The sequence below is a fragment of the Vipera berus genome (assembly GCF_964194415.1).
Source record: "Vipera berus genome assembly, chromosome: 4".
Classification (NCBI taxonomy): Eukaryota; Metazoa; Chordata; class Lepidosauria; order Squamata; family Viperidae; genus Vipera; species Vipera berus.
In genome coordinates this window covers 93,923,160-93,943,813 of record NC_138206.1, presented here as the reverse complement: position 1 = coordinate 93,943,813, position 20,654 = coordinate 93,923,160, and the positions used below count along the sequence as shown (strand labels likewise).

The 20,654-nt window shown below is 39.9% G+C and overlaps 1 protein-coding gene across 6 annotated transcripts in view; it reads left to right on the top strand.

Moving 5' to 3' along the window:
- Nucleotides 1-12,155: 12,155 nt before the first annotated feature.
- ARHGEF7 (Rho guanine nucleotide exchange factor 7) overlaps nucleotides 12,156-20,654 on the top strand; it is a gene marked incomplete at its 3' end in the record, with an annotated part of 96,725 nt that continues 88,226 nt past the window's right edge. For 5 of the 6 annotated variants that reach the window (XR_014026418.1, XM_081327486.1, XM_081327485.1 and 2 more), the window contains exon 1: nucleotides 12,253-12,551. Coding sequence is in view for 4 of the 6 variants with exons in the window: in XM_081327486.1 (XP_081183612.1) it covers nucleotides 12,387-12,551 (165 nt within the window). Of the gene's footprint in view, nucleotides 12,172-12,252; nucleotides 12,552-20,654 lie in introns of those variants that run through there. The other variant, XM_081327490.1, reaches the window with a different exon arrangement.

Sequence of the window (20,654 nt, the reverse complement as noted above, 5' to 3'; positions counted from 1 at the left end):
TTAGGATGACCCTGACTCTATTGGCTTTTGGTAATGTGCCAGGCCTCAGATCCTGAGTGTGTGTTAAGGACCTATTTCTCTAGCCATAAATCTATTATGATTTTTTCAACTACTGTATTTATTTTTTGTACTGTTTGTTTTTGGTTTGCATTTTATGACTGTTTGCTGCCCAGAGTCACTTGATTGAGATGGGCAGCCTTAGAAACTGAATGAATAAACAAATAGCCTAAGGACTTATCTTGAAGTTTTTTAAAAAATGTTTATGATTGCTGTAGGAAAAATAAATAAATTTTAGGGGACTTTTGTGTATTCATATGCTTCTCAGTGGGAGATATATTATGGACTAATTTTGTGTTGGTTATCACCAGGTCATATATTTAGCAGTTATGTACATATTACATGCAGGACACATCTTCTCAGTGATTCTCATTTCTTTTTCCTTTATATCAGCCATGAGTTAAGATCTATCCTTGTTGCCTGGATATCTAAACATAGTTGTCAGTTTCTCACATTGTAATAATTTTTGGTTTAAGTGATGCTTACTGCTTAAACTATAACTGGCTAAATTCACACATGCTAAGCTATGGTTTGTTTTAGCCATGGTTACTGAATAAGTATCAGTTGGTTAATTTTACACAAGCACTGAGCCAAAATCAAATAAACTATTAAATAGCTTAGCCCAATTTGTGCATCAAACCATTACATTAGTAGGACGACAGTGGTGCTTGTTATAGAAAAAGAATAATAATGAACTAAAAGATAAGATAGCTAACATAGGAATATATAGCATAAAAAGTGAAATGAGACCAACAATATGGCTTACCTCAAGTAAATGCAAAACCATATCAGTGTAACAGACCATCACTTCTACTGTATTAAGTTTTATCAGAGAACAAATATGAGCACCATTTTAGAGATGGTAAGTGCAGTTAAAAACTTGGAGAAAAAAATAATTTCCACTGAAGTGATACTTGTAATTACAAAATTCAATAACCAACCAAATATGCTGGGTTTTTTCCCCAAAGACCCTTTTTGGATTATTTCAAGTCAGCATGTTCAATTAACTTCCTGGAGATCTAAGAAGGACTATGATAAAAATAATCCACTAAACACTTTGCCTTAGAGCCTACTGCCTGAAAGAAGAAAAGACAACACAAAGCCTCTTCATCAATTTCTATTCAATTTCCTGAGACTGAGTGACACAAAGCTCATATCTTTGAAGGCAGCAATATGGAAAGATGGTTCCATCATTCTGAGGGTTGTACAGATTTATTGTCCCAGAGGCTTAACATAGAAATTAATTGTTCCCCCAAAGTCTGAAGAGCAGGCATCTCTTCTGAGGAGACTATAACGATCCAGAACCTACTACTCAAAGTATACACAGGATAGATACTACATGCTACCATTTTTTTGCTTTTCTATTTGGCATAGGTTACTATCAAAAGGAACATCAGTTGTGTGTCACTGGATGTTATTTCCACCATATTAGAGTGGAGGAGCTTTCTGATTTTGCGACTTATTATGTTTAATAAACCTGTGTAAAGCAGTACTATGCTACTTTATGAAGCAACATCAAAAGGGTACTTAGGTTGAGATTTTGATTGAATTGAAGCATTCATTTAAGTCTTCACACAGCCTGAATCCTTATCCACCACAGTATAACATTCATGGTTACCTGAAAGTCTCTTTCCTTTCTAACTCTGTCCATGAATTCCAGTGGCCAGTATGGAATCTGGATGGAAAGCTCCACTGATTAGTACATTTCCAGAATAGGCATTGTGCCTCAGTCCCTGGTCTGTTGTCACAGTTCCAGATATATTCTTCAACTCTTAATATCTAGTGCATTGCCGGTACTGGCTTCTAAGGCCCTCATATTGAGAAAACCCTACCAAGGGTTTAGTGTTTTAGAAGTACTCCTACTTCCAAAAATAAAGAACTGATTGGGGTGCTCGGTTCCTGGTATCAACAAGCAACTTTGGATCCATTTCTGTTTTCTACAAATGCTGAAGATTGGGAAGCTGATTTATATCTTTATGTTCGAAGTCAAGCCTTCGGTTAAGTGATATCCTCAAGCAAAGATAAGGACCAAAACAAGGCAATTGGGGAGTCAGACCACATTGGTCCCAACTCTAGCAACAATGATGAGTGCCATCAAAATCTATCACTTTTGACACTGACTGTATGATCCTAAAACCAGAGTCTTACACAGTTAGCACACAGGAGTTTTTCTATCACCATGCTGAATCAGCAGAGAAATGGAGAGATGGTACAGTGAGATCTGCTTAGGACAGAATTAATCAGTACATGCATTAACATTCTGTATTTTAGGTCACTTTTGAGTATAGGCTGGCACTGGAACAACTCTTGATAACAATGCAATCTTGTATACTTTATTTTACTTTAATTTTTACTGTAAAATATGATACAGCTAGCTTTTTTGTCTGATGCTTTCTTAGAAACTTTTAATACTTTAATACAACCTTGACTCTGATGACAAACATTAATTTGTCATATGAACTTTGACAACTAGGAGGAACCTTATTCCCTTTGAATTTGGACGGTATTTATCTTTGCAATTTGTATTTATGACCCTTAAGTTGCTAGTTAATTGACTGACCTGATGAGACAAGACACTGAGAGATAGTCCCTGTGCATCTTGATAGGTATTGTTAGAAAAACAATGTTGAACAATTACCCTAGTCCACAATCTTTGAAATGCAGTCCATAGTAGTCTAGAATCTATAGTTAGCCTGTTTTTTAAGTTCTGTTCTTGGACTATGGGCTTGAAGGATTTGTCATTTTCCAGAAATATCCAATAGCAGTCTAGCCAGTTCAGTTAGCAGTTGGCTCCAAATTCAGCATAATGTCTCTTTAATATTTTCAAATTCTGTTCTATTTTTTGAAAAAAAGTCAAGGAACAAGAACAGATGTTACCTTTCACTTTGGAATATCTGCCAGTTTTCCTGTTTTGTGTGCATCTTCTGGTTAATATTTCAGCTTGGGAGACAATTTAACAACTAGCACCTTGAACTGCACTCAGAAACCCACTGGAAGCCAGTGCAACCCATATAGCAGCAATGTTATATAAGTGAACTGTGGTATGATCAGTACTGCACGTGCTACTGAATTTTGGATCAGCTGAAGCTTATGAATATTCTTCAAATACAGGCCCATGTAGAGTGCATTGTAATAGTGCAATTAGAAAGTGACAAAGCCATTAGTGAGCAAGAGTGTTGTCTCTCAATCTAGGAATAGGCACAACTGATGCATAAGATGCAATTATGGAAAGTTCCTCCTGGCCACAGCTGCCAACTGTTCCTTAAGCAATAGTTTGTAAGAGTCACCAGATATACACTAACTCAGGGGAAATGTTACCTCATCCAAAATTAATGATGGAAAATCACTACATACAGGATCTTAAAACCCACAACCACTTAGTTTTGTAAGAGTTGAGCTGAATCTTTTCCTTCCCATCCAGACCTGCACAGATTCCAGGCACTGAGAAAAGCACTCAATGGCTAGTTTGTGGCAGAAAAATATAACTGAATTTTATCAGCATACTGATGACACTCTTATGCCAATAGATGACTTCACCCAGCAGTTTGATATAAATAGAAGCAGAGAGTGAGTGAGTTAAGGCCTAGGACTAAATGTTCTCTCCCCCCCCACATTCTTGCTCAGCACTCATTGAAAGCAACATAAGAGAAAGGAAAAGAACCACTGGAGAATTGTGTTCCTATCCCAATCCCCTCAGCTGATCAAGAATATCATTATCAAGGTGTCAAAAACTTCTGAGAGATCAGGGAGAGCTAACATGAATATACTACTCCCACTCTAACACTCTTGAAAGTCATCCACAAGTCCTATCTTGGTACTGCATCCTGGCCTGAACCTCGACTTCAATGGATCCAGTTAATCTACCCCAGAATCCTTTGAAGTTCCAGTTTTCCCACCTTCTCAATTATTTTTCCCAAAAAGAGAAGGTGAGAGATTAGATGAAAAGTGTTCAGTACTGCTAGATACAGAGATGGCCTCTTAAGGAGAGGGCAGACCACTGTTTCCTTTAGAGCAGGTAGAACAGTGGTGGGATTCAGCCAGTTTGCACCACTTCAGCAGAACTGGTAGCTAATTTTTTGTTGCCCAGGCCCAGAATGGACTTCCGGAAGCAGCATCCACACAGAGAACCGGTTGTTCACATATATGAATCCCACCACCACCTTGCAAGGAAGCATTCAATAATACATGGATCCAGCTGCACATATCTCTGGAGACTATGACATCCTGGTAGCAGGGTCACCGACTATACTCAGCTTAGATAACTGGACAAGATAACTGGACCCGATCTCCAGCACTGCCGAAGGTCAGGTTTAAGTCAATGTAAGAGAGCTTATCTCATAGATGCTTGGCATAATTGTCACAGTAGCCTTGAAAGCATTCCACTTACCCCTCTTTATGCAGAAAGACTGAATCACCTGAAACAGGGTCACCAGGTAGCTATCTATAAGTACAGGTAGTCCTCAACTTATAACCACAATTGGGCCCAGAATCTCAGGCACTGAACAAAGTGGTTGTTAATTGATATATCACCTGACTGCTTCTCTCAGCAACCACAACCCCGATTATCCGAACTGTGGTCATTAAGCAATCACAGAGGTTATTAAGCGGAATGCTAGGGAGAGGGAAGTAAAACACAGAGCAGTTTTTTGGGATCAACACATTCAAAAATAAAAATAACTTGTCATTATATATATTTTCCTATAAAATATAATTTCAGAACTCAGTAGCAAGCTGAGATATTACTTTCAATCCATCTTTTCCATGTTCGTTTTTTCTGTTTTTTCTTGCCATTTTAGTATTTAGATACATTACTAAGACTGCAAATGAAAATTTGATGGGAGAATGCCTTCAAATAAATTGATGACATTATCTATCGCATACAAGGAACTACTCATCATTCACAAACATCAAGAAATACTAAGCTCTCTTACTGTCAACCCTCCTATTACTTTCCATGTAGGAATATAATGTTATTCACACGGACATGCGTATTTTATTTTAGGAATGTGACAAGTTGCTTCTGGAAGGGAAATGGGACTGACGTCCGTTCATCCGAGTATATTTTAAGCAAGCTTCAATAAACAGTACAGTATGTGGTACAGGAAATGCCCTTATTTTTAGTTAATATTTGCTGAGAATTTTCTCACTCACCCCCCCACCCCCGCAATTATAGGACAGTCTTGATTTCCTTACAGTCCTTCCAGAAAAACTTTAGGTCTGTTGCAAAGACACTGTTACCAGACTTCTATATTCACCAAGATTATTAAGATTCCAATACTTTTTTTTCTAGCAAATCACAAGAAACAGTTGCCGAGTATTGTTCTTTTTAGTAATTTCATTTGCTATTATTATTTTTTGTCATTTTAGCCATTTGAAGGCAATATTAATGAGGCTCTGGATGTAGAAAAATTTGCTTGTTTATTAATTTATTTTAAATGTAATGGTTTGTGGTTAAAATTTATAATATTTATGTGCCTAGGTTTCAATTTATACTGATATAAGTTTAGAAAGCTGGTTAATGGATCACTCAAGCCCTTGGATGACTCCATTTATATCAGTCCATATAAGATAGATGAAGGATACCCATTCAAATGAACGTGTGTAGGATGCCCATGTAAAGGGAGCATTATATTTTGAACAAGTATATCATAGGCATATACCTGTCAATTCACAGGCTCATTATATGGATATTATCAGTGCTGCTTAGCAAATTAACATTCAGATGAAATATGTATGCCAGATTGAGTGGATACTATACATTTATAGAATTCTAATTTCTTTATAATCTGTTTCTATTGCTATCAGCATCTGTAGATAAGTATAGAAAACAGAATAGTGTTATTATGACAAGTGTTGCAAAAACACCCAAGACACTGAGAATTCACTTACCTTTTCTTTCTAGCCTCTTTCATTATTTACCTGTTAAAAGGTATTGATGAGTTTGTTTATTAATTTTCCCACCGTTTTCTACATTATTTATTCTTGATTATTTTTCAATCTTCATTTCTTAGGATTCTTTATTTTTCTTCAATGAATAGCAACGTAATTCATTTTTTTTTTTAAAAAATAGATTGTACACTGAGGAGTGCTGATAAGCAGAATAACATTACTTTTAAGAACATTACAATGGTACAAAAGGACAATACCCCCATCCTCCTTTTTGTTCACAGAAACACCAAGATAGACACTGGAAATCTCAACACACCACCTGGTGGTAATAGCAATCTCATTTATGTTATAACTGGAAATACTGAAAGGAAAGTAGGAAGTATCATATTCAGCATCATCAGAACTTCTTGCTGTAGGACCCCACCAAAGCAAACCTGAGGCCAGGATGATTAGAATTTGGGGTGTATACCTCCATTGACATGACTGGAGTAGGCCCATTTGATCTTTTGAAAATGTTATGGTTAATGGCAGCCTGAACGTTATCATGAAATGATTGAAAATTAACAATACCAGAGAACACTTTAGATGCAAAAAATATTCTGCTCTAGTCCTTTTCATCTTGCTGTATGTTAGATCCTGTTTTAAGCTTGTGGACTAAATGAAGTGTCCTGCAACAGATTCAATCTGATTCCAGAGAACACAGAGGGGAGTTGGGAAAATCTTTCTCAATTTGAATCTTATCTGCAATATATAGGGTTATAGTCACTCCGAAAGGACCATGTACACTACAGTAAGAAGTTCCTTGAATATATATACCATCCCTGGGTATTCTGGTCAGCAGTGACAACGGGCACTTATATTTCTATTTCTAGCAGCATAAGAGCTTTCTTCTTGCAGTGGTCTAACCTTGTAATCACCATCCATGCCAACTACCTCTTGAGGGGATTATTACAGTATACTCTATATGGGGATGCCTCTAAAGAAAAATCAATTATTCAGCAAGGACCATGTTTATATCAGTAGGATTATTGTATGCCTGCATGATTAAGGCTATGCCATTTTCATATTTTATTTCTAATATTTATCACATTTAGAAACTGTCCATCTCCCCGAAATAAAAACTCTGGCCGGTATACAAATAAAATGTTTAAAAAGATAAAAGCTGAATATACCATTTTAATTTTTTTTAAAAAGAGGCAAAAATAGTTAAAACTGAACATGAAAAGTTAGTTAAAGGTGGGGAGAGTACCTTTGGGGTGATAACCAGTCCCAGAGTTATGTGCTCCTCAGCGAGCCGCGAGATACAATGCTGCACTTCAAATTTTCAAACATTTTGCTGGGGTGGCTGGATTAGGAAAGTACCACTATGAGTTTTTGATTTTATATCAAGAATCAGGGTTATGTTACAGGGTGGCCTAAGGATCTGCTGGCAGACAGCATGAAGTAGCTCTGGACATTTTTGTTTTTCCCATTAAAGTAGTAATAGTTATTGTGTCAATACAATCTAATCAAAGGGTCTATGGTTGGCTTTATACTCAAATCACACTTAGGATAATCATTTTTTGCCACAAATATTGATATGGGTAACGGGGACAGTGTTGCAATTTTGAGTTATTGAGTTATCACAATGGCTGCTAGAGATTTGTTCAAGTAAAGCAGGGAGCAAAGCCAGAATTGAGAATTCTGTGTTTCTGCCTTGCCTGTGTACACTTTTGTTGGCCAGTGAAAACACTCTCAAAATATGCTCCCATTTGTGCAAATTCCAGTACAAATCTTAGGATACTTATTCCAACTTTGCTTGGGCAGGCACCTAATCAGGTTTAAAGAAAATGCAATTGTTTTTTAAGTTGCCCACAACTTTGTCTAGGTACTTGAGACCTCTTGATCTAAGTCAGACATGTAAAACACAAGGCCCGGGGGCCGGATCCGGCCCACGAAGTGGTTTCATGTGGCCCGTGAAGCCATCCTGGAAACAGTGAGGGAACGGCCCCCACTGCCTTGGCCCTGACCCAGAGACCCTCAGATCTGTCCCACTCCTGCCCATGCCCCCATAGGCACCCTTGATGCGAACGATGTAGAGCTGGCCACGCCCACCCAGTAGGCCATACGCACTCTAGCCACGCCCACCCGGCCCCCTGAGGGCAACCGCAATGCTGATGCGGCCCTCAATGAAATTGAGTTTGACACCCCTGATCTAAGTCTTTATCTGTTGTTAATAGGTCCCCCCCTTTCTATCTGAACATTAGCAACTGGAACAAATTAAAAGTACAAAGTATAAAAAAACTACATCAAAGCATTTATTTCGCTAGTATTCCTGAGAATGCAAGCTGCCCAGAATTTGGTTTAAGATGGACTGCTACACAAATGTTTTAAATGGATTACTGACTGACTGACTCAATCAATTAACCGATCCAGCAAAATATCATCTGTAAATATCAGATTCTCTGATAATTCTTTATAATCTGTTGGGTAGTAATTTTAGCTGAATAAATGCAATAACTTACCAATATTCATCAAATACAAAATTTGCTCCTTCAGTCAGTTGTTTAAATTTAATATTGTGTAGTGTGTGTACTTCTGTGATTTTGAGTTAAAAACAAATGTCTTGAAATCCTATAAATGCATACATGATATCTACCTTTAAATTAATATAATTAATTAGTCAATTTTGTAGGATCCCAAGCAAAGGAACTCTTCTATAGATCTTGCAGAAATACACCGCTGTTTCTCCATAAGATATTTTTGTTATTGCTTTCTTTTCCAGAGATGATAAAAAGAATTCACATTATTTTATATTAGTTTTTAATGTATTAGGTGCTCAGAGTTATGGGAATGAGATAGGCAATCACTGCTGTATAAACAAACAAACATTTACAAATGAGCTCACCTGGTTTTAATTTTAACAAGTGTTTGGAGTGTCTAACTGTTCCTGAAATGTACAGCTTTAAAAATATTTAATAAAGGAATGCTTTTGAGAGTTTACAATAAAAAGCTGAATTTTTAGATACAGTATCAGCCCAGTGATCTGTGGGACTATTACGTATCTCTGTATTTTTTCATCTGCATAAATTCAGAATGTTCCAAGCTCAGGCTACTGATCTGACCCTATTTAGACATCTGATCTTTGGCAGATCTGAAATGTACCTCAGGTCCTAATTCTTTTTCTGAAACCAAGCTGGCTCTAACACTTAAAAGTTGAATAATTATTATATTTAGCCATGGAAAAAGGAGAGTTCCAAATATCCAGTAATAAAATAGTTTAATAAAGTGTTAATAATAAAATACTTTCTAATGAAATTATAAGGGCTTATACCGGTACTTTATGTCTTTGCCCGATTTCTAGATTTATGTTGCTATTCTCATCTGACAGAGAAAATCTGGTATCATTCAGCTTCAGAAAGATGGTAACTGCTGGTTAAAACCTTAAACGGAAGAGAGACTTAATTCATCAACCTGATAGTAAGCTTCACTTTTTGGCTTCGGGCCTATTAGGGATCTCGCAGTCTGCCATAGTTCCTATAGGCAAAATGGGGCATTTATGTAAAAATCTTAGTTCATATGGGCTCTTTACTAAAGCCCCTATAAGGATCTCACCAAGAAGACCTGGTTTTTGCAGTTCTCTAGAATGATGGTTTAATTTTTGAAAAGCTTAGCATGCAGAGATATTGGTATTTTATAGTGGTACAAGAGGATGAGGAAGAGAGTGAAGACAAAATAAGCAAGCTCAGGCATCAGCCCTTCAAATGACTTATGAAGTTGATATAATGATCAGCTTTCATTGAAATAAAGGAGGGTGAAGAGACATCACATGAAATGTTATAAGATTCTGCAGTCTAATTTTCCCCTCCGTTTCAACCAGATGGAATAGCTAAAAGATGACAAGGAGAATGGGAACCCTATGGTGACTATATCCATGAAGTACAAATGAAGTAAGTCGACCACATTAAGAAACTAAGATGTAAAACATTAGTAACAAATGCACTACTTGTAATCCCTGCACTACCTGTAATCATCATTTCAGATACAGTATATTTCCTTACTGATTCCTCAATGCCTTCAACAATGGCAGTTTCTGATATACTTGAAAAGTTCGGATATATTCAGAGATGTATCCACCTTGCAAATAGCCCATGTTGAACTGGATAGCCCAGTCAAACATTAGCATAGGGCAGGGGTAGGCAACCTTGGCTCTTTTATAACTCGTGGACTTCAACTCCCAGAATTCCTGAGCCAGCTTGGCTGATTCAGGAATTCTGGGAGTTGAAGTCCACAAGTCATAAAAGAGCCAAGGTTGCCTACACCTGGCATATGGCATGTTGTGTGACATTTTGTATTATGTCATAAACTGTTTTATGATAATTTTTATGTCATAAAATATTTTATAAAATTTGCTAAATTTCAATTCTACAGGAGTTGTGAGTCCCAGATTTTGAATCCATTCTGTAAGTTAGTCCATTTGAGGTACCGTTTCAAAAACTGTTGGCCTATGATTACCGCTTTGCTCAGTTAAAGGTTATGGGAACAAGAGTTTTAGTTGTATATAGATATTCAATGATATTTATGGAAAACCATGAAGAATCAATCTATAGGTAGTTATATCAACAAAACAGTTTTGAAATTTTGGTCAGATTTTGCAGTAAGAAAAGTGGAGTCTGATTTTGGAGCAAACTGATATTCTCAAATTTCATGTCATACAGTACTGCTGCTATGAGAGTAAAATGGAGGGACAACTTGATATTTGGAAGAAAGAGTATAAATGAAATAGATAACTGATAAAATAAAGAGAGAAAAGGGAAGAGATGTTGCTTTTTCTTCTTGTCAAACCTGTGTCTTATTAAAAGCTCTTCTGGCAAAATGCTAAACGTCCAAAACAAAAATAGAAAAAAAATCATTAATAGTGAAAAGTGACTGGCCATTTTAAATGTACTTTATCTTAGATTTTAAGACAGATATTTGTTTATGCGTTTTATCCGCGTTTTTAGTCAGCAGGAAAAGAAACAAGAAACTTTCCTGCTTCACAAAAGCCCCATTTCGACGCCACTTCGATTTATTTGTTACAAATCCCGTGGTAGAAATAAACGCACCTGCCGCTGGAGGGCGTCGCAGGAACCGCTCAAGCCACCTCAGGGTTGAAGGTACAGTGTAGTAGAACAGTTAGCAGAGCTCTTGAACTGTTTTGGAGCACGAGGAAGAGTCCGTCGCAAACGCGAAGGTTTTTCGGGAAAAAAAGTTTCTCTTCTTTCCGCTGCACAACAAGCTCGGCAGATTGTTTTCCTGCATCTTCCCTCGTTCAGTGGTGCGGTAAATTTGTAGCTTCGGAGCTGCCCGAAAATAATTAAAAGTCGCCTAACTCTTATTTCTGTCCCCCTCCCCTCCCAGATCGGTCTTCCTTGTCCTTGTTTGCCGAGGCAGCGAGTTTTGTGTTTTTTTTAAAAAAAAAAAACCCGAATCGGACGGATGGAAATATCAATTCTGGATATTCAACGGGAAAAGTCGGCTGCTTTCAAACACCCCCTCCGCGCGGGTCTCCCTTCAAATCACAGGAAAAGCTTCCCACTCCCACGCAGGAGATAATCATAGATTATTTCCTTCCAAACTTACGGTAAACATTTCTTTAGAATTTAACCCACCTGGCCATTTGAGTCATGGAACCGTTACATTCAGCGTTCACACACACACACACTTTTTCAAAGGCTCTTGCAGACCTCCGTAAGGCCGCAGAAGCAAAAGCAACCCTGCCTGCCTGCCTGCCTCTTCGCGCGCACTCACGTGCAACTACGAACGCGTGCATGCGCCCCTTTCGCCCGCAAGCCCGGGATCGGAGGTCCGCATTGCCAGCCTACGGATCTCTCTGCGAGGAAAGAAATCTGGGCTTCGTTTTAAGAGATTCCCAACAGGAGGCGCGGAGGCGGGGGCGCGCGCGCCCGACGGCGGGGCGCTGACTCGATGCGAGGTCCGCGCGCGGAGCGGGCGAGGGTCTATTTTCTCCCACTCCCCCGCCTCCTGCCGCCTGAATGATGTCATGGAGAGGCAGCCGGCGGGGGGAGGCGCTGCAGGTTCATGTGTACATAATGAAAAGGCGTTTGACAATCTGCCAAAACGCACGGGAGGGAGAAACCGAACCTCCTGGATTTCGTAAATCGAGTCGTCATCATCTGCAACTACGGGAGGAAAGAGGAGGGGGAGCAGTGGCGGCGGCGGCGGCGACTCGGCTGCTGCCTCAATGTGAAACCCCAAGCAAAAAATAAAGGGGGGAAAAAGGGGGAGGGTGGGGTGGTTGGGGGGGGCTAAGTCCGGGGAGAAAGGGCTGTTTCGAGAGCAACAGTTCCCAGCGCCCCGTATAATACGACCCCCCCGCCTCCTCTGGTGCATTGCTTTCCCTGTCTCTCGCGCGCTGGCTCTTCGGTGGGATTAGAAGCTTTTTGGCAGCGGCAGCAGCCATGAATTCAGCTGAGCAAACCGTTACATGGCTGATCACCCTGGGGGTGCTGGAGTCGCCCAAAAAAAGCATCTCCGACCCGGAGGGGTTTTTGCAGGCATCTCTGAAAGACGGGGTGGTTCTTTGCAGACTACTGGATCGCCTGCTACCGGGTACCATAGATAAAGTAAGTGTCTTAATATTCTTATATTTCTCATTAAATCTCTCCCTCTCCCTCCGGCCGCCTACGCCGGCCCGGCCCCATAAGAGAATCGGGTTTTACTTGGGCTTCACCGCCAGGGAGTCGCATAACGCAAGGAACGCACCAAACTGTCCTTCCAACATGTGCGGGTCTAGCAACCATTGCAGCCTAAAACCCCGCGCGGTGGGCTGCATAATGCGAGGCTAACAGCTCCTTTGCGATTCCCTCGGATTATCTGGGCAGAGATACCGAGAGGCTCGGGCAGATTAAAAAAAAAAGCGCGCATGACGCGCCTGGATTCAATCCGTCAGGCTCTTCTGTTCTGGATACGTCGGAAAGTGAGCCGAGTCCGGGTCTCGCTTAGATCCACGCACTTTCCTTTGTCCAGGGTCCCCCCCCCCAACACTGCCTTTCCCCACCCTTGGAAAGGCAGGAAGCGTGTGGCCTTTTCCGTGGGAAGGCTCTTGCGCGGACACATCCTTCCTGTCTAGCTGCAGAGGCTCCATTGTCAAGCTTGAAGGAGGGGATGGAAACTGAGGAGTGGGTGGGGAGGTGGGCCCAATGGGGAGCAGAGTTTGAAATATAGGGTAGTAAGGCAGCTACACTTTTAGCTTTTCGGCCTTCAGGTAGAAGTGCTCTAGGCTTCCTATTTTCAAATCGTAGCAAAAAGGACAAAACGCTTTTTAAGCCATCAATCACCCTCGAGAATGATCATCTATGTGTAATTTTGTGCGTGTGTGTGTGTGTGTGTATATGAAAGACTTAAAAAGCTGAATGTCTAGAAGAAAGGTTTCTTTTTTCACAAAATATTTAGATTTGAAGATTTTTTTGTGAATGCATTATGTATCTTAACTATTTTAGTGAAAAGTAAGATTGCTTTGTTTTGATAGACATGGAGGCATATTTAAATTTACTTTGAGATTATTTTCTGTAGATACCGTAAATACAGACCATAATTTTGTACTGAGACTGTAATGTGTGATAGTGCAGGGTTTTTATGTTCTGCGGCCTGATAGAGCCTTTGAAGCATTTTTGTGTGTGAGTGAGTGAGTGTATACACAGAGAGAATATAGAGATTCCATGACTCTTTTATACAAACCTTACACACAGATGTTCGATTTTAAGTGCACTTCAACATGCAATGTAGGCTTCTATTTTTAGGGGAAAATGAGAAAAAATTGCCTAATTTCAATTTTGCCATGACACTCCCATTCCTAGTGCTTAAATATGTTCTTAGTGAGAAATTTCTTAAGGTGCCCACATTGCAAAATGATGACCTAGTTAGCAAGGCAGCTCCTGTGATTTATTGTGTTATTTTAAAGTCTAAGTTTAGTATCTTGATATTCAGATGGAGTACTGTGTGATGTGAAAAACCAAGGACATAGGTTTTTTTTAATTTTTTATTGGGCGTGTAAAAATGATTTTTAAAAACCCTTTCTTTCCTCAAATTCTTGTTTATTCAAGCATTTTCAAACATTAGTTTGAAATGAGAAGATTCTGTGTATTCTGCAAGAGAGAAGGATATATTTATTCCATATGTATAAAAATGTACTTAAATCAGCAGATTGGACTTTTGTTTCTCTGTCCACTAGGAACCAGATTTTAGGAAGGAAGGAAGGGGCAATAGTGCTACACATTGATTCTTCCCCCCTCAGTATGTACTGTACAATGCACTTTGACCTAGATATTGACTGAAGTTGCACTTTTATTCTAATTAAGGAGAGACTAAATGAGAATGGGTAACTGAGCATTTCCATGTTTCGAGGAAATTGCAATAGCGATGAGGGGCTGGAAAAAGTACATACCCTGTTTAACGAAAAGATTATATTGGCCAGAAATTTGGTGCTCTTTAAAGCAGTCAGATTAGATGCATAGTAATGGCCACTAGAGGGTGAATTTGCTATGGAAGGTGGCTCCTAGTTACAGCCTGAGAGGTTATGAATTTGAATTTTGATTTTTTTTTACTTTTTCACTCTGAACAATAACCTTCATGGAGCCTAGGAGATAGAAAAGTCCCTTGCATATTTAAGTTCCTTTCTTTAGAGATTTACAGATCTTGCTTTAATAAAGAACACAGACTATTTCTCATAAACCTTGAGTCCCCTTCAGGAATTTATAATTTAAATAAGTTTATCAGTGATCATCCTGAGGAGTTCTGAATATATCACAGAATCACAGGATTGGAAGTCTTCTAATCCAAACCACTTCCTAGGGCAGGAATCCTCAGACCATGGTGGACAAATGTCTTCCCCACCTTTGCCTGAAAGCTTCCAGTGGCCCCCACAGCTCCAGGAGGGAGGCTTTTCCATGGCTGAATAGCTTGCACGGTCAGGAAATACCTCCTTATATCTAGATCTTCCTTAAAATCTCTGTCCGTTGCTTCTTACCTGTAAGAGCAATAGTGGAAAGAAAACCACACCCACTTTGCTGCATCAGCCTGGATATGTATGATTTGGTATAGTATTGTATGGGTCCAGCTGTTGTATTTTTTTAAAAAATATGCCTTATGGGTTTGTGTATTTAGTGAAGTCAATCAAAAGTGATCTATTCAGCAAACCATGATTTAAGTACACTATGTCTCAACATAATCTGTGGACCATTGTGAAATATAAACCAAACAGATCTAGCCCAATGGTCAACCTGGTTTTGATGGAAGCTGCCTAAGTCTTATGAACTCATATTCAACTTTTTGAAATCCAAATTATGCTTACAGTAACCTTGCCACACATTTTGCAAATAAGTCTTTTTTTAAGGCTAGGATGTGTTGGTGGACTGACCAGACCTAAAATCTAATGAAAGAATGATTGATACTCAGTAATTGTTGAATGTCCTGGCGTTCTTTGAAATTAACAGTATTAAGGAGTAGAGAGAAAATAAGGGAGTAAGCAAGTGGTAGAATGGAATTTGAAATTTATGTGTCATTGTCACTAAGGAAGAAGTTTGGAATGGAAACTGAAGGCACTCTGAAAGAATGGCTATCTGCAGTGTGCTTACTCATCATTAATTTGGATAATGTAAGAGTGCAATTTAGAAAAGAAAATCCTAGAAGGTTTATGTGTGATTTAAGATAGCATGGGATTCTGTTATTATCTAACAGCTTTAAAGAAAATAATTCTGCTGCATTCTAATGTTGGCAACTATACTGGGCTGTGGGCAAAACTGGAAAGCTAACGTTAGAGGATTTTGGGGGGAAAAAGAGTTGTAGTTTGAGCTAAGAGGGAAGTGAAAATGCTGCATGTATAGGTAGAAGGTTCATTGGTATTTTAGCTTACTAATTTAAATATATGATTGACCAAATTGTTCATTGTGATATTAACATTCTCGGATAGGAGAGTGTTCCATCAGACTTTCTGATTTTTCACTTGCTGCTTTATCTTCATGACTTAACTTTGGAAGGATTTATACCATTTCAATATCAGTCTAAATTTTTGGATGAATGATTTGTATCAACACACATTCATTTTTAAAATTAATATGACCAATAATACTTCATCAATGAAAAGCAAATGTTACTGAACTGACTCTTTGAGATATATCTAAGCTTGGTGAAATATTAGGCATACAAAATAGTAGAGATTTTTATGACCACCAAACACACACATTTCATTTTAGGGTTCATTACACACCCTTCCTGCTAATGTTAAGATGGCTTGCTTACCAATTATGCAGGACATGTCCTCAGAGCCTTCCTGTTGGTACCATCCAAAAAACACTGTTTTTTCATTTGAAAATGGAACAGTTGTTTCATTATGAAGATATTCTGTCACCTGGAAGAGGAACCTGAGGGAAGTCCAGCTGACCTTCCCATCTGTCCAGCTTCTGTGAACTTTTCTCCTTTGATTGATAAAGAGATTTGATCTTTGCCAGCAATAAATGTCTTAGAAAAGAAATAGTAACCTTAGCAAAGAAATAGTAACCTTGTGGAACCTTGGAAGTTACTGATATGGAAAGTTTGCTTTCATGATATCAGAATCTTTAGTTCTAGATGGTTCCAGATGAGAAGTGTCCACAAAATCCAGAGCTTTCATTAGAATGACAAAAGCATTGTTGTGAAGTAAGCTCCACCCCTTTTGTACATGGATATGTGTGATGACTCCCCGGACGCTTCCCCAGATACCTCTCTAGATGTCAGCTCTGGGGAGGATGAACCAGTTTCTGGCATGTCAGGAGGGAAGTTGATTGATGGCTCTGAGCAGCTGTCTATGAGGGGTTTGGCTGAATCTCTCAAAGTGAACAAAGAACTCTATTTTGCTTTTTTATACTGGTCTGTTGGTAGAGGTACCAAAACTTGATCAGAAAGATTCTGATGATATCAGAATCTTCGGTTCTAGATCACTGCAGCAGAACAGTCCTGAGATTCCAGGTGGGAAAAACGTGCAGCTACAACTGCTCAGAGATGATGAAAAGGAATTGCCTTCTGCACCTGATCCAAGAAAACGTAGAGCAGAGAAAAGGCAGGAGCAGAGAAGATCAGCCAGATTACTCAAGAGAAGAAAGCCTTGCCCTTCTTGATGGGCTGCACCAGAAGCTGGCTATTTAGCACAGCAGACAGATGGAGGCGACGCAGGGAAAAACGTGTTCATTTCCTAGCTGTGTGTTTTCTGGTTGCTGTGATTCCTGCCTTGCTTTGGATTGACATTGTGCCTTGACTTGGATTGTGCCTTGGAAATTCTGGACTTTTCTTGCCTAGTGAACCCTCTTGTACTGTGGCTTTAAGTTTACCTGGTGGATTTATTTTGATTGAGAAACTTTCAAGTGCCTTGTGGACTCTTTGGCCATTGCTCTGTGGATTAGCATTGGCCTGCTTGTGGCTTGACTTAATTAGGACAGTTGTAGTTATTTGTGACAGCCCTCCTTTACTTTTAATACAATGCAACATGCACATTAAAAAAAAGCATATTTGTTTGGAAACCAACATTTTGAAATGAATGCAAGTTTAGAAATAGTTGAAAGATTGTCTGAGTAGTGTATGATAATCTCTAACTTTTTTCTTTTTTGTCCATGTAAATTGATAACCATATGTGAACTACATAAAGCGGCTTTGAGATAAAGCCACAGTAAACAAACATATACGGTACGTTGCTGCTATTCCATTACTTTGCAAATAGTAAGCTGAGTGCATGTTTCTGTTTGGAATTAATCTTTTGGACACTTAATAAAAACAGCTTCTCCTTGCAAGAAACTATCAGAATGACTTAAGCATTTTGGGTTAGGCCACAATCCAGACAGAATGTTTAAATGCACAGAGTACTTAGCAGAACTTTGTGCTTAACAGAATGTTTTCTTAAAAGTCTCTGAAATTGAGCAAAAGATGAGCTGCTAAGAGGGAATAAAAAGCTCTACATGTAAAACTCTTATAGGGGCACCAAGCAGCTTGGTTCCCCGTGAGTTATAAGAAACTGCCACCAATCTGCATCTTTCCAAAAACATTTTATTGGGCCCAGGGGGAATGATATGATGTAATCTCATCTGCTTTTTTCTTACAAAGTGGATTAGGTAATGTAACAAAATAAATGTGACGTGACAGAATCATGTAAGGTATGAATTGGAAGGAGCAAGACAGTTCATTTAGTGACTGAAGTTACAATGGCACTGAAAATACTTATGATCATTTTTCACACTTATGACTGTTGCGGCATCCCCATGGTCACGTGATTTACATTCGGATGCTTAGCAACTAATTCACATTTATGACAGTTGCAGTGTCCCAGAGTTATATGATCCCCTTTTACAGCTTTCTGACAAGCAAAATCAATGGGGAAACCAGATTCACTTAACAACCATGTTACTAATTTAAGAACTGCTATGATTCACTTAACAAATGGGCTTAGAAAAATCATAAAATGGAACAAAACCCATAACAAATTTCTCACCTTGCAATATTAATTTTGAGCTCAATCATGGTCGTAAGTTGAGGACTGCCTCTATACCATTCATGGTCAAGAAAGTAAATATAAGAATCAGGTCCTCCTTTGAGGGACAAATGATGAAGCACAAATGATCCTACATTGGACACAATTTGCAAAGACCTAGCTCTTTTGAAAAGTCAGGGATGCTGGGAAAAGTGGAAAAAAGAAAAGAGGGTGTCCTGCAGCAAGATGGATAAGCTTCACTACAGCTTAGCACTGGGGTGGTAGACTCACAACGTCACGTGACATGGTTCCTCAGTCCCCTTTTGAACACTCCCAGGGAGTGGGATCCAACTGTTGCTAAATAGTTCTTACTTTCAGCAAGTTACTTCTAATCACTCTTCTCCAGTGCTATGGTATATAGTACTATAGGGGTCCCCAACCCCCCGGTCTGTGGACCGGCACCAGTTCGCGGCGTGCCAGAAATTGGGCCACACAAACAAGCAAAGCCCCATCCACGTTATGCAGGCAGCATGCGAAACCACATTCCCTCAAGCTTGGGGGAAAACCTCTCCACAGAACCAGTCCCTGGTGCCCAAAAGATTGAGGGCTGCTAAAATAATACATAGGGCAGGGGTCGGCAAGCTTAAACACTGAAAGAGCCACTTGGACCTGTTTCCCAGAGAGAGAGAGAAAACACTGGGAGCCGCAAAACTCTTGGGCACAAGGGGGGTAACTTGATTGAAGAGTTTAATTAAAAAGAAATAGAGGCTGTTGTGCATGAGTTCTCTCTCTCTCTCTCTCTCTCTCTCTCTCTCTCTCTCTCTCTCTCTCTCTCTCTGGGTGCCTCCAGTCAGAGAATGCCGGCTGGTGGCCCCCAGGGGGAGGGCCTTCTCTGTGGGCGCCCCGGCTTTGTGGAATCAACTGCCGGTGGAGCTCCGGATGGCACCGGATCTCCGCTCCTTCCGGCGCGGGTTAAAGACCCACCTGTTTGAACAAGCTGGCCTGGCCTGATGGGGAGTTAATTTGGGTTTTAAATATTTGTATATTTTATTGTTTTATCTTGGGCATTAATTTAATTCTATTTTAACTTTTGTAGTTTTGTATTTTTATCATATGCCCTGTTCACCGCCCTGAGTCCCTCGGGAGAAGGGCGGTATAAAAATTTAATAAAACTAAACTAAAACTAAACTCTCTCTCTCTCTCTCTCTTTCCTCCTCCTCCTCCCTCTGATCTTCTGCTCACCTGGCAAGCTGGCTTCATGCTGTTCTGGACAAGCTGACACACATTCTTATTAGGCTGGCTTTCCTGCTCTGCTTTCTGCTGCTTCCTGTGGAGACGCAGCAAAGGCAGGAGCCCCGCCCAATAAGCCCCCCCCCTACACACACAGAGAGAAGTGGCTCTCTCTGTCTGTCTCTGTCTCTGTCTCTCTCTCTCTGTCTCTCTCTGTCTCTCTCTCTCTCTCTCTCTCTCTCTCTCTCTCTCTGCAAATGGCTGGGAGCCGCAGGAGAAGGCTGAAAGAGCTGCAGGTTGCCAACCCGTGACATAGGGCAATGAGTATAAAATAGCCGTTTGTATAGATTGGCTTTACCAACATTATTTTAAGCATTTCAGAATATGCTCATATTCCCTGGCTTGTTCTGATTCAGTTCTGAGTCAGTCTAGAACGGAGGTCCCCAACCTTTTGGGCACCAGTGACCAGTTATGTGGAGAGAGGTTTTTCCGCAGACTGAGGGGGCGTGGTTTTGTGTGCTGCCTGCATACCGCAGATGGGGCTTTGCTTGTACCAGTCCACAGACTTGGGGTTAGGGACCCCTGGTCTAGAATGTCTAACACAGGACTTTTCAACCAGTGGTACGGGTACCACCTGTGGTACATTGGCATCTGGTACGTGACCATCCCAGAAAAGTGGTAGCGGGGGATGGGGATGAGCTGAACTGGTGGCAGCACCACACAAGCCTAAGCAAGAGATGGCCAGAGCTAGGCAACTGGTGGTACTCAGATGTTGCCATATCCTAAAAGTGGTACAATGGGTGAAAAGGTTGAAAAGCCCTGGTCTAACAGACTGTTCACACATCATTTTTCCAGATCATTTACCTCAAATTTATCCTAAAATGAATAAAATGCATTTACACACTATGCTAAATCATGATTTATTTAACCATGGATAATTCAACCAATGTGTTTATACACAAATCATAAACACAGGGCAGGGCATTGTGTGATTCCAACAATAATA